This window comes from Geotrypetes seraphini, chromosome 2, assembly GCF_902459505.1.
Source record: "Geotrypetes seraphini chromosome 2, aGeoSer1.1, whole genome shotgun sequence".
Lineage (NCBI taxonomy): Eukaryota > Metazoa > Chordata > Amphibia > Gymnophiona > Dermophiidae > Geotrypetes > Geotrypetes seraphini.
The window spans coordinates 486,843,397-486,857,640 of record NC_047085.1 but is presented as its reverse complement, the minus strand read 5'-3'; the positions used below and the strand labels follow the sequence as shown (position 1 = coordinate 486,857,640).

The window sequence follows — 14,244 nt, the reverse complement described above, 5'->3', positions numbered from 1 at the left end:
CGGACCAACAAAACCCCTGTCTCCCCTCCCCTTCACATATATCCCCTCTACTATCAAGAAAACTGAACAAGCCAAGTTATTATAGAATGCTAAACAGAAATATCATGCTAACAGTCACCAGTTATATCTCTAGCAGGATATATATTTCAAATCTGATATATTCTAATAACAAAATAGAAATAAAATTATTTTTTTCTGCCTTTTGTTGTCTCTGGTTTCTGCTTTCATCTTCTTTTCACTCTTTTCCTTCCAGCGTCTGCCCTGTCTCTTCAATCCAGCATCTGCGCGTTCCATCCACTGTCTGCTCTCTCCCCCTTCCATATGTATCTGACTTCTTTCTATGCCTCTCTGCCCTGTCCATCCAGCCTGTGTCTCCTCTCTCCTTTTTACATTATTCATTCCAGCTTCACTGCTTTCTTCATTTTTATCTCTCCTACACCAGATCTAGCATCTTTATCCTGCTCTCATTTCTCTGCTGACCCTCTTTCCAGCATCAATCTCTCTCTATTTTCTCATTCCTCTCTCTCTCCTTTACCTCATCTGATCTCTCCATTCCACCCTGACCCCCTTCCCCTCCTGTAATCTCCCTGCCAGCTGTTTCCTTCCTTTTTTCCTTCTCCCTTCCCTCCTCCCCCTATCCAACATTAACTCTCTTCCCGTCCCTTTCCCTCCTCACCTCCCAGCAGCATCTCTCCTTCTACCTCCCTCAAGGTCCAGTAGCAGCTCTCCCTTTATCCAGCAGCTTCACAGCCTCCTACAGTGGCTTCCTCCCCTTCCAGCAGCTCTCAGTACTTGCCTGCAGCAGCGATTTACTTAGGCAGCCTTGGGTCAATTGCCGCTTCTGAGGAAAGAGGAAGTTGCCGGTGAATCACTGCCCTGGCAAGTAGGAGAGCTGCTGGGAGGGGAGACAGCCACTGTCGAAGGCTCCCCAGGATCTTGCTTGCACACGCTGACCATCTCCCTTGTACCTGCAGCTCTCTCCCTTCCACTTGCACCTTCCCCGCGGCCCTCTTCAGCAACTTGGCAGGGGCGGTGATCAAGACAGGCTACCGACGTCGGGACCTTCACTCTCTGAGTCCCGCCTAATTTGTTTCAACTTCCTGTTTCCAAACAGGCGAGACTCACAGAGGGAAGGCCCCGACATCGGCAGCCTGTCTTGATCGCCTGAGGCTGGGAGGAACAGCAGTCGGCAGGAACCGCAGTCGGGAGGAAATTTAACTGCCGACTCAATCTCGCCAGCCCTGTGTGGACCGGCAGAAATTTTCTGCGGACCGACACCGGTCTGTGGACCGGCGGTTGAAGAACAGTGGCCTAATGGTTAGTGCAGTGGACTGAGGAACTGGGTTCAGTTCCCACTGCAGCTCTTTGTGACTCTCTGGTCAAGTCACTTAACTAGGGTTGCCAGATTTTCCAACTGGAAAATCCGGACCCACTAGACCCACCCCAGGCCTGCCCAGCTCCGCCCATCTTTGCCCTGTAACACCCTAGCCCCCCCCCCCCCCCCCCTACTGCCTGCTCTTGAGCATGGAGGAAGTCCGTGCATGTGCCGATACCATGCGTTTGCATGATGTCACCACGTGGCATCCACGCATGCGCGGACTTCCTCCCTGCCTGATGCGATTTGAGGAGGCTTTTCAAAACCCAGACAAAGCACCGGGTTTTGAAAAGCCGTCCAGAGAAATCTGGACGTCTGGTAACCCCACACTTAACCCTCCATTGCCCCAAGTAGAAAACAGGCACCTTATAGAATACATCAACTGCTTTGATTGTAACCACAGAAAGGCGGTATATCAAATCCCATTCCCTTTGTGCTATTAGGGTTTGTGCATTTGTTTGAAAGGTGACATTTTCCATGTCATGCTTTTGGCCCAAAATTACAGGGAATTAAATCAAAAATTTTGTTCCCCCTTGTCAGAAAGAGCACATTCTCTCGGGAAAGTGTGCACACACTTGCAAAGAGTGCACACTATTTACTGGGATTTATAAAAACCACTTTTCTTGAAGAGATTCACCCCAAATGGTTTACAATACACTGAATAGTAATCAGGTACTCTTTATGTATTTTTCCCAGTTATCTGTCCCAGCAGGTTCACAATCTAACCGGTACCTTGGGCAAAGGAGGGATTAAGGCCTGGATTCTCTAAATGGTGCCATTGTGGGCAGCTGCCGATCGCAGGTCAATCATCCCTCTGGCAAACGTAGGTGCCGGACATGTAGGCCAGGGTTCTCAAGGCTTGCATCTACCATAGATGTGAATCACGCCTAAGTAGGCACTTTATGGCACTTAGCCCCACTTCTGGCATTAGCCACGCCTACAGTGGCATTAGGCACAGTAAAGTGCCTTCGGAGGCATGATTCCAGTGCTGTTTTTTAGGCGCTGGTAGGCGCCTTGGAAGGTCTTTTAAGTCCTCTTTTAAACAGGGTTTTGGACTTAAAATAGGCACCAGTAGGAGACAAGACATTTTTTAGATATATTAGTGATAGGAAGAAGTGCAAAAGTGGCATTGTGAGACCCAAAGGTGAAGGGGAGGAATATGTAGAAGTTGATAAAGAAAAGGCCGAATTGCTTAACAAATATTTCTGTTCTGTGTTCACGGCTGAAGCACCGGGAACAGGACTGCAAAATACAAATGTGAATAGTGATGGAGCAGTAATAGACCCTGATTGATTTTCAGAGGCTTGAGTTCGTGAGGAGCTAGTAAAAATAAAGGTAGACAAATCAATGGGGCCGGATGGTGTAGATCCGAGGGTGCTGAAGGAACTTAGGGAAGTTCTGGTAGCTCCACTGACTGACCTTTCCAACGAGTCTCTAGAGTCAGGAGTGATACCGGAGGACTGGAGAAGAGCAGATGTGGTCCCTCTCCACAGAAGTGGCAGTAAGGAAGAAGTAGGGAATTAGAGGCCGGTAAGTCTGACTTCTGTGGTAAGCAAATTAATGGAAATGCTTTTAAAACAGAGAATGGTCAAGTTTCTGGAATCCTGTGGATTACAAGACCAGAGGCAACATGGATTCACTAGAGGTAGGTCTTGTCAGACAAATCTGATCAATTTCTTTGACTGGGTGACCAGAGAATTGGACAGAGGATGTGTGCTAGATGTGGTGTATTTAGATTTTAGCAAAGCCTTTGACAGTGTACCGCACAGACATCTAATAAATAAACTGAGTGCCCTCGGGATGGGTCCCAAAGTGACGGGCTGGATCAAAAACTGGTTGAGTAGAAGGCAACAGAGGGTAGTGATCAATGGAGATTGCTCTGAGGAAAGGGGTGTTACCAGTGGTATGCCTCAAGGCTCTGTTCTTGGGCTTGTTCTTTTTAACATTTTTATAAACAATATTTCTAAAGGTTTTTTTTTAATGGAACTTTTAATTAATGACACCAATTAAGAAAATTGAGTTAGATACCTAGATCGTCTAGTGCTTATCCCATATCTTCATGAAGTCTTTTACTTCAGAGTCCCTTACTGTCTGATCTGTGGAAGAATGTCATCAATCTATCTTCCTTACTTTGAAAAAAAATGTGTTCTAAATCAACTCCCCTGCACCCTCATTTCTTGACTTCTTATTCCAGAAGTTTCCTTCCACTGGGAGGGGGGGGGGGGGAAAGGTGTCCTTTCTTGTGATGTTTAATGTCTTTTTGGCATTTACGTGCACCTTTTTGGTAGTCCCTCTGAAGGTATGAGCTCCAGAAGTGGACAGAGTGCTTCAGGCAAAGTTTAAGAACATAAGAATTGCCACTGCTGGGTCAAACCAGTGGTCCATCATGCCCAGCAGTCAGCTCCTGCGGTGGCCCCCAGGTGAAAGACCAGAGCCCTAACTGAGATCAACCCTACCTGCGTACATTCTGGTTCAGCAGGAACTTGTCCGACCTTGTCTTGAATCCCTGGAGGATATTTTCCCCTATAACAACCTCCGGAAGAGCATTCCAGTTTTCCACCATTCTCTGTCCCCTTTTAACTTTAGAGAGTGCCCTCTCGTTCTCCCTACCTTCAGTATCTTAAATGTTTCTATCATGTCCCCTCTCAGTCTCCTCTTTTTGAAGGAGAAGAGGCCCAGTTTCTCTAATCTCTCACTGTACAGCAATTCCTCCAGCCCCTTAACCATTTTAGTTGCTCTTCTCTGGACCCTTTTGAGTAGACCCGTGTCCTTCTTCATGTACGGCGACCAGTGCTGGACACAGTATTCAAGGTGAGGGCGTACCATGGCTCGGTACAGAGGCATGATAACCTTCTCCAATCTGTTTGTGATCCCCTTCTTAATCATTCCTAGCATTCTGTTCGCCCTCTTTGCCACCACCGCGCATTGCATGGATGGCTTCATTGACTTGTTGACCAGTACTCCCAAGTCTCTTTCCTGGGGGGGTCTCTCTAAGTACCGCCCCGGACATCCTGTATTCGTGTATAAGATTTTTGTTACCAACATGCATCACCTTACATTTATCCACGTTAAACCTCATTTGCCATGTCGCAGCCCATTTCTCGAGCGTGTTTATGTCCTGTTGCAGGTCTTCGCAATCCTTCTGCGTCTTCACTACTCTGAATAGCTTCATATCGTCTGCAAATTTAATCACCTTACTCATCGTACCAATTTCCAAGACATTTATAAATATGTTGAAAAGCATGGGTCCAAGCACCGAACCCTGCGGCACTCCGCTTATGATGCTTTTACGGTCCAAATATTGTCTATTTACTCTCCCCTCTCTGTTTCCTATCCGCCAACTAGTTTTTTATCCACATGAGTATGTCACCCTCGATTCCACAGCTCGCAATTTTTCGTAGCAGTCGTTCATGCGGGACCATGTCGAACACCTTCTGAAAATCCAGATATACAATGTCGCCCTTGTCTATCTGCCTGTTTACTTCCTCGAAGAAGTGCAACAAGTTCGTCAAGCAAGATCTCCCCTTGCTGAAGCTATGCTGGCTGGTCCTCATCAGATTGTGTCTGTCAAGGTGATCAATGATGTAGTCCTTTATCAGCGCCTCTATCATCTTTCCCGGTACCGAGGTCAGACTCACCAGTCTGTAGTTTCCCGGATCTCCTCTCAAACCTTTCTTGAAGATCGGCGTAACATTCACCACTTTCCAGTCTTCCAGAATCCTTCCCGATTTGATCGACAGATTGGCTATCAGTTGAAGCAGTTCAGCTATAGTCCTTTTCAGTTCCTTGATTACCCTCGGATGGATGCCATCCGGTCCCGGGGATTTATCATTTTTAAGCCTATCAATCTGCCTTTGCTATGATGCATTAACTTCCTGGTCTACCAGCTGTTCCTCTCATTCTGCATCCAGGTATCTCCCCGGCTCTGGCGCCACCTTGTCAAACTCTTTCTCTACCTTGAAATTATTAAATACGTACTCCACTGTGATCTGCTCATCAGTCCAGCCGGTATGCCAAAACTTTTTTTATTTTTTTATTTTTAAGCATAAATGTATACAAGGGTTCTTCAAAAAAGTTTCCGCACTTTCATATTTTCACGGGAAATGGTTGGGGGTGTGAGAAGCGGTATGAGGATGTGTCATAGAATGTCATGTGACTAGTCAGCCAGGCAAGCCGGCTCACCTTGCAGGTCGTGATGTAATTTGCTTTTGAGATATTGAATAGTGTTAAAAGAAATAAACAAAAGTGCGGAAACTTTTTGAAGACCCCTCGCATTTACCCCAGCATCCTCTTTAACATCTCCCTCACCTTTGCCAAATATCTCCCACTGACTCAGAGTTTTGCACATAGAGAGCCTCACTGTTTTGCTTGGAACCATGCAGGAAGAGGAAATGCCAGGAAAGTAGCCATTCACTTGTTCTGGCAAGATGTCTTTGATGATCTCAGTCAAGCCACATTTATTGCACCATACTGTTGGTAAAGTGCCCGAAATCCAGAGAGCAAGCTGCCAATGAATAGAGCGAGGCCGAGTACAAAAAAACTTAAGATTGTGAGCCCCCACCGGGGACGGAGAAAGTACCTTAATATAATAAATGTTAACCGCTTTGACTGTACCACAGAAAGGTCCCCGAGTTATAGACACCTGACTTAAGTACGACTCGTACTTAAGAACGCGGTTGCGGCTTCCTTTGCTTTCACCAGGCAGTATTTCCAGTGGCACAGACTCCTGCACTTCTGTAGCAGATTCAGCAATGATGCATGGCCACATTAAGAACAGTGTGTGGTTGTGTATGCTGTACCTTTAGAGGAACGCTACTGGGATGGCAGACTGACAATCTCAAGTGGAAGAAAAGTACAAAAGTATACAAGTTGCAAAATCGTTGATTGTGTTGATGAGGAAGTATTTGGACTGTACCACTGATTTTTGACCTGGATATCATGAGAGAGAATTTCAAACGCATATGACAGACACAGACATATGAACTAGGCTGTGAGATATATTTATTTGGTCACCTATTAGGACATTATTTTGATTTTTTTTTTTTTTTTTCACTATTTGTGCACTTAGAAAAGTTCTGGGATGTTTTACAGAAAATAACCCATATGGGTTAATGAGAATCAACAACTCTTATATGTAGGGTAGGTCCCTTTGTGAATTGTGAGAACTGAGGGCTCTCTATTCACATTAAACTTCCCCTTCCCCATTTGCACTTCCTGCACTCGCGGTTTCATATAATCGCAATTTTTTTCTGGGGAGGGGGAAAATTTAAAAAACAGTCTTTTTTCCTTCCTGCCGCCTTCCCGGCCTTACCTGGTGGTCTAGAGGGTTTTTGGGGCAGGAGCGATCTTCCTACGCTCCTGCCCCGTGCAGATCGCCATCAGGAAATGGCTGCTGGGAGTTCCCGTAGTCTCTCGAGACTACGTCAAGGAGGTGGGGGTGGGTCAGAGCTGGATAATCGCGGTTTTTCGGCATTCGCGGTCCGGCTCTGCCCATATCCCCCGCGAATGACGAGGGAGAAGTGTACACTTCTCCCTCTGTATTTGCGGTTTCAGCATTCGCGGTTTTGATTATTCACGGTTTTTAGCTTGCTGGCTCCTCCCCCACAATTACGTCAGCTTGCACAGAGAAATCGCCGATTCCAAGCATTTACAGAGAAAAATTGCCGATTCCCGGCACTTGCCTCTCCTTCAGGACAGGACAGGTCTCCCACCATGTTATTCGTGGTTTCACCATATTCACGATGGTTTTTAATAGAAAACAACATATGAAAAAGTTATTTGAGGTTTTTCTATCTGTTAATCCCCTATCACAGTGAATACGGAGGGAGAAGTGTAGAATATATTTTTCAAAGGTTACATTGTGTCCTGTTAAGGTTTTTTGGGGAGGGTAGCTTGTCTACATTTATACAGTATATGTGTCCAGCTAGTTCATGTTGAAAGAATTTCTAATAGGTATTAGCTCAATATTCTTTCATTTTGGGTTTCTCAGTGTAAAGTACCTTAGAGGGAACACTAGGGTCAGTTGCCCCTTTTGTCAGCTGGGAGCAGAGGCAAGCAGCAAGAACCTTAAAATCTACACGGTCTGAGTTGCATGCATGCATGAGCTGCTTTAAAAGCGTACCTCGTTCTTAACCTGGAGATTGCCTGTATATCAAATCCCCAACCTTTCTTGTACACCTAGACCATTCAGTGCTTCGCTATCTGAAAAAAAAGCGCCTGGCAGGAGGATCTCGTGCGGAGCAAACAGAAAAAAAAATGCAAAACACAACTGCACGCTCAGATGCCATACTAAACCTGGCACAACAAATGCAGTGAAATGGTGAAAGGGAGAGAGTACTGTCACAAAATGAAATTTATGTTCAGATCACAGTTTTCTGATGGCAAAAACTAGTGCGTATAAGAGATTTAAAAAAAAAAAAAAAAAAAATCGGAACATATGACCCAAACTACTGGAAGAGGCATTTCAGTCTGTTCGTGGCAACAGAGCGAGAACAGGGAATAGTAAATTGTATTTCTCCATCTCCACCAGGGCGCAGGAAACTGCCAGCAAAGAGCTCACTCGCCCCAAAGCTGTTCTAAAGGTCAAAAGAATTCTTGCTCATAAGCCCAGATCTGAGGACAAGCCTTCCAGAGCCATGCTCCTTTGGCCAATGGAAAGCAGGTGCCCAGGATTCTAGGAGGAATCAGTGTAATATCGATTCAAAGACCATCTAAACAGCTATTGATTTTTTTTTAAATTATTATTATTATTATTGTTTCCAGCTGTAGCACTTTGCACCACTTTTAAATTCACTCCCTCCTGGCTCCAGCGCACTCCTGCAAGCTTCCGCCCCTGCTGCAAGGAGCTAGGGTTCATTTTCTTATCCTAGGAGTTGGGAAGCAGTTTTCAAACTGCTCTTACAGTTGAAATATTGCAGAGGAGGTTTTTTTTCCCTTATTTTCTTGTTGCATGCCTAGGTTTTGCATTTGAAAACAAAACCAAAACCCTCTCGTGACTGCAGCTGCAGCTGAAATCAAGCGCAAGCAAATAAAACACGTCAGCACTATGCAAACTAGAAATGCACTCAAAAGTACTTCTACGGGGAAGCTGGACCCCCATCCGCATATTTTTCCAGTATCCAAAGAGTCATTTTTAGCTTCTGATTGAAATGACAGTGTCTCCAAATACAAAAATGTGAACCAAATCCGTTCGCTCTGAGCCATCGCGAGCAACACAGGCTGAGTTTCACAAGTACTGTGGCTCAGGGGTGAAAGGGTTTGGAGAACTAACTTAAAGGTTTTATTAAAATTTGATTTAATCGCTTATCTAATTTCTAAGCAAGTTTACAATCTATATAATAAAAAGAGCATGAACATAATAAAAATGCCATTCACAAATACCATTAATACTTACAAAAAGAAAGCAATTACAAAGAACTAGTTCCCTAATGTGAATGACTGGAGGGTTCATTTCAGTGTGTTAGCGTTTTCATTTACAGGAATAATCCTCTTTAACATGAAGTGTACTGCCATGAGACCGGTTTAAAATACTTGATTTATTATCAGAAAGTTAATAGAATGCTGTATGGTATTAAAACTAGAAATCAATGACAACATCGGCTTATCACAGGGTCCCTGAACAAGAGCACCACATTTATGACAGTATCCTCTAAATCAGTGGTCTCGAACTCAAACCCTTTGCAGGGCCACATTTTGGATTTGTAGGTACTTGGAGGGCCTCAGAAATAAATAGTTAATGTCTTATTAAAGAAATGGCAATTTTGCATGAGGTAAAATTCTTTATAGTTTAAAAATCTTTGTTTTAGGTTAAGTCTTAATAATAATATTGTCATTTATAGCTAAAGAGACAGATGATCGAGAAACTGTTTTATTTTACTTTTGTGATTATGATAAACATACCGAGGGCCTCAAAATAGTACCTGGCGGGCCGCATGTGTCCCCCCCTCCCCCTGGCTGCGAGTTTGAGACCACTGCTCTAAATAATTACTGATTTTGATAAGCAGACATGCACATGCAGTAAAGCCCACGTAAGCATGCTCCAAAATCCAGAAGCTCAATCAACAAGACAGCCAAGATGAATCAACATTCAAGAAATAAAATAAATGGACAGTAGATGTTTATCTATGAAGAAAACAGTAACTCCTATCAGGTTGTATCTCAAGTGCCCCCTCCTTTTTTTTTAATAACAATAAAATTAATTCCCTGAGAAGACAATAATAATAAATAAATAAAAATAAAGCCTGACACTTGAAAAACATATAAAAAGGAAAAGTTTTCCACGACAAAAAAAAGTTGCATTTTTGTGTAAGAACGGGACAGACCTGCAGGACTTCTGCAGGCTGACTCCCTAGGAAAGGCAGAAGATCCTCATTAATGGGTTAATGGATCCCCCTGCTGGTGACTTCGGGAAACTGCGGAAAGAATTTAAATCTGGGGGCAGGAAAAAAAAAAAAAATAGGTAACAGGTGACGGTGGGAAGAGAAATATTTTCAGTGGCTCGGGCTCCACAGCAAAACTAAATCCATACAGCGTAAGAAAAAGCAAAAGGCAGAATCCAGGATAGTCACCCTTATCTTCTCAGACATCGAACGAAAAAGAAACAACTGAGAAATGACTTTTCTAAAACCACAGAGCTGCTGTTGCAAGGACTTCGGGGGGGGGGGAGAGAGGGGGCAGCAGGCGGAAGGAAAATGTGATACCTAGAAAGAGCTAAGTCTGATGTTTAAATAAAATACTTTATCAGCATTCCTTAAAATATACAGAATACACCAAAGCAGTAAGATGCCCAAAGGTCAGTCACTTGGCATGTACGTTTAAGAAACGGAGAGGGGGAACAAGCATTTTGTTCATACATGCATTGTGTAAATCAGTTTGGGATGCAATATAGCAAAAGCTTTTACAGTATAAAGTGCTTTTTCTTTTCTCAAAATCATAAAGCAGGGTGTGAAAAGTCAGAAAGTGGCATATCTCTGCACAGTTTTCCACTATCGTGAACTTCCGCCTTATAATACATTCAAGGGGGGGGGGGGAACCACACCTAGGCGACTATGCAATAAATTCCCAGCAAAAACTGATCTGTCACTGAACACTCAGCAGATTTTTCAATTCAACCAAACGCTTTGGGCTCCTTTTACGAAGCTTTTACCGCGCTCGACTTTTCATCACGCGCTAGCCGAAAAACTACCCCCTGCTCAAGAGGAGACGGTAGCGGCTAGCGCGGCTGGCGTTTAGCGCGTTAAACCGTTAACGCGCTTTCATAAAAGGAGCCCAAATGTGTTGTGGCTGTTGCATATGGACCTACACAAATACTCCCAAAAGTTACAACGTCTAGACCACGCAACCTGCTTGGGATCATTTCTTCTGGCTGCAGACGTGGGGGGGGGGGGGGGGGGGAGACTCACAAGACAAAATGACAGCTTAGAAAGGGAAGCACAGCCCACCACTGAGATTAACAGGAAAAGCTCAAAAAAAAATTTAAAAGGCATGACTCAGTCATTTCAGGGAGGCTCAGAGAATATCAACCCTCTCCTCTGCCCCCCCCCCATGAGTATCAAAGCTATCTAAAAAAAAAAAAAAGGGAAGGGTGTAAAAAAAAAAAAAAAAGGAACAACCACCTTGCACACGCTAAATAAACAAATATTGACTCCAGGCAACAACTTGCCTCCAAAGGACTGATTGCAACCTGGCCGGGCTGAGCAGAGAGAAACTAGCCACTAGTACAATGAGTGCAGACTAGGAAGAGTCCTACCCAGGTGAAAGCAGAAGGTTGCCAGCATCGGAGTTCAGTGGCCACTCTTCCCCACCGCCTTGCCCGAGTGCCCTTCTCAGCCCTGGTAGAAAGCTGAGCATCATCTCCATCCCGAAATAGTAATTAAAAAAAAAATGCAAATTAGATTAAATGGAGAAGCATCACGGGAAACTATTTTGTAACTCCAAGACATGGCAAAAAGTTTGCACAGGTTTTTTTTTTTTTGGGGGGGGGGCGGGAATAATTGTTTTCTGCTCCCCATGAATTCATATTCTTGCTGCTTTTTTTTTTTTTTTTTTTTCTGGAAGCGCCTCTGAGCTGGCTGCACGGGTCGGCTTCTGCCACTGCCCTCCAGATGCAAGGAAAAGGTATACAGAAAAAGAGGATTGCATGGAAATATTGCATGCCAACAAACAGAAACACGGCAGAATGAAATATCTGCAAGGCTGCACCAGAGCCTGAACCACTCCAAAAAAAAAAAAAAAAAAGTTTTGCTAGTTTCAATTGCTTGCTTGTTTCTGTAGGACCTACCCAAAGTAAGCAGCCGTTGGCCCAACAGAGGTAAAGGCTATAAATGTAACTGATAGCCATCCCAGAAGGAAGTGTCCATCCAGCATTTTGCTGCAGCGCTAGGGCTGATCATTTCGTTGCTCTGAGTTTCTGATGAGGACTCCTGAGCTCTCAGCGACTCTTCTCATAGAGCGGTGCTGAGAGGGGGCGGGGCCGAAGGGCGACAGGCTCCGCCCACACAGACAGCCTGCCCGGGCCGTTGGGGTGGGGGGGGGGGAGGCGACCGAGCACCCGGCGGCCGCAACCTCAGCACCAAAGAACATGGGAAGGGGCTGACGGAAACAAAAGTCAGCAGCTTTGCCTTATACTAATAAATAGAGACTCTGGCTCTGCAGCAAGATCAGGGACTGCTGCAGGTCTCACCCCCTCCCTCCCCCCCTCCTTCCCCTTTGTGATTACCGGAGCAGGCTGCAGGTCCCAGTAAAATCAGAGGCAGAGTCGGGCAGTGGAGCAGCTGGATTTAGAACGCTGAGGTTTTAACTCTATATAGTGTGACTCCTTTCGAATCAGTGTCCAGGCTGATTTTCTTAGCAGTGCAAGAAAGACTCATTTTAGCGGCTCTTGCACTGCGAGTACAATGATGGCCAAAATTCTGATTAATGAAAACTATGGTCTTCAAGCCTCTCTGGCTTCTCGATGCATCTGGAGCCTCAAAGTTCAAACAAGAGTGCTTTGCCTCTGATTTTTTTACTGGAAAGGTATAGAAGTCAGGACATCACATCAAAAGAAGAGGTACTGCTTTGGTGTTGAGCCTTAAAATAGTCTCAATATATACAGACAGCATTGCTTTATTTTTATTTTTTTTTATTATTATTATTTTTTAAGGAGAACCCAGTGTTTTTCTTAGGAGTGAGGAATAACCGGCCCCTATTTACAAATCAGTGGTAAAGTTTTTTTTTTTTAGTTAACCACCGTGGCAAATGTCAAAAATTAATGTGGGCTAACTGCAAAACCTCTGCATTAACTGTTGGGGCTTTCCCAGCTTTTTTTTTTTTTTGTGAGGGCTGTCATGCAGTTAACCAAGAGAAAAAAAATTGCTAGTGTAGGTTACCTGTATGATACATGCAGTTAACTATACCGCTCAAAGTGGCATGCTCAGTGGTATTTATTTATTTATTCAGTTTTCTATACCGTTCTTCCAGGGGAGCTCAGAACGGTTTACATGAATTTTATTCAGGTACTCAAGCAGTTTTCCCTCTCTGTCCCGGCGGGCTCACAATCGATCTAACATACCTTGGGCAATGGGGGATTAAGTGACTTGCCCAGGTAGCTACTTTCATTAACTGGAAACTACAGTTCACATCTTTTCTGTACCCCGAAATGCTATTGTCCACATTTGCTGTTTCATGCAGGAATTACTGTGTGTTAACAGTTAATAGTGTGCAGTAATTCTTAGCATGCACCCGCACTGTTCGTCCACCGTATTTCCTGCATTGAAGAGCTAATAGACTCCAAAGTGTTTGGTTGTCTAGGATATATTGCACAAGGGAAAATATAAATTAGCATAGTACAGGCAAGAATTAATTTCCAAACTTTCTTCTCACAGAGGTTGTTGCTTTTGCCTACACAAAAAAAAGGGTCAAAGAAAACACAGGAGACAATGCTGAGAAGAGTAAAAATTGATGCATGTGGTGTTGGGGGTGGTAAATGTAAGGGAATGAAAGTAAAGATAATGAGCAAAGGGAAGAGATTTTGTTCGTGTCTTTCTCAGTCGTAGCTCAAGGTGAATTAGCATTCAGGTTCACGAGGGATTTGCCTGTCTCCCAGGGACTTATAGCCTAGGACAGGGGTAGGCAATTCCGGTCCTCGAGAGCCACGGGCAGGTCAGGTTTTCAGGATATCCACAATGAATATGCATGAGATGGATTTGCATGGACTGCCTCCTTGAGATGCAAATCTACCTCATGCGTTGTGGATAGCCTGAAAACCTGACCTGCCCATGGCTCTCGAGAACTGGAATTGCCTACCTCTGTCCTAGAAGACAATTCTATGAAATGGCACCCAAGGCTGCTTCCATCAAAAACATTTTACCCTCCTTGTCCAATCCATCATCCTCTCCAGATTGGACTATTGCAACTCTATCTACTTAAGCCTAACTAAGAAAAACCTCCACAGACTCCAACGGATTCAGAATGCCACGGCCAAGCTCATCTTCGCTAAAAGTAAATTTGACCATGTCTCCCCCGCTCCTGGCCAAGCTCCACTGGCTTCCGATAATCGCCAGGGTCCACTATAAATGCGCCTGTTTAACTTTCAAAATCCTACATGGTATCCTCCCTCCCTTTATCCCTCTTTCTTGGAATTCCTCAAACCCTAATACCACCAGATCCTCCCACAAATTAAAACTATCCTTCCCCTCGCTAAAAGGCATTTCCCACACTGGAAAGCTAGGGACCTCCCTCCACTTCAAAATCACTGAGCACTGGAACAACCTTACCTCCCCTCTTCAGAACTTGAGCTCTCTCCAAGTTTTCTGCAAACATCTGAAAACCTGGCTTTTCTCAAAAAATGTAAGTCTCCCTCCAACTTAGGAATCAAGGAAACTCTTATA

The 14,244-nt window shown here is 44.4% G+C and overlaps 1 protein-coding gene across 2 annotated transcripts in view; it reads right to left on the bottom strand.

Annotated features, from left to right (window-relative positions):
• The window catches only part of WNT9A (Wnt family member 9A), a 264,497-nt gene extending 252,724 nt beyond the window's left edge, over positions 1-11,773 (bottom strand). For both annotated transcript variants that reach the window (XR_004538197.1, XM_033931833.1), the window contains exon 1: positions 11,655-11,773. Coding sequence is in view for 1 of the 2 variants with exons in the window: in XM_033931833.1 (XP_033787724.1) it covers positions 11,655-11,740 (86 nt within the window). In the remaining variant the exon portion in view is untranslated. The remainder of the gene's footprint in view (positions 1-11,654) is intronic.
• Positions 11,774-14,244: the final 2,471 nt, after the last annotated feature.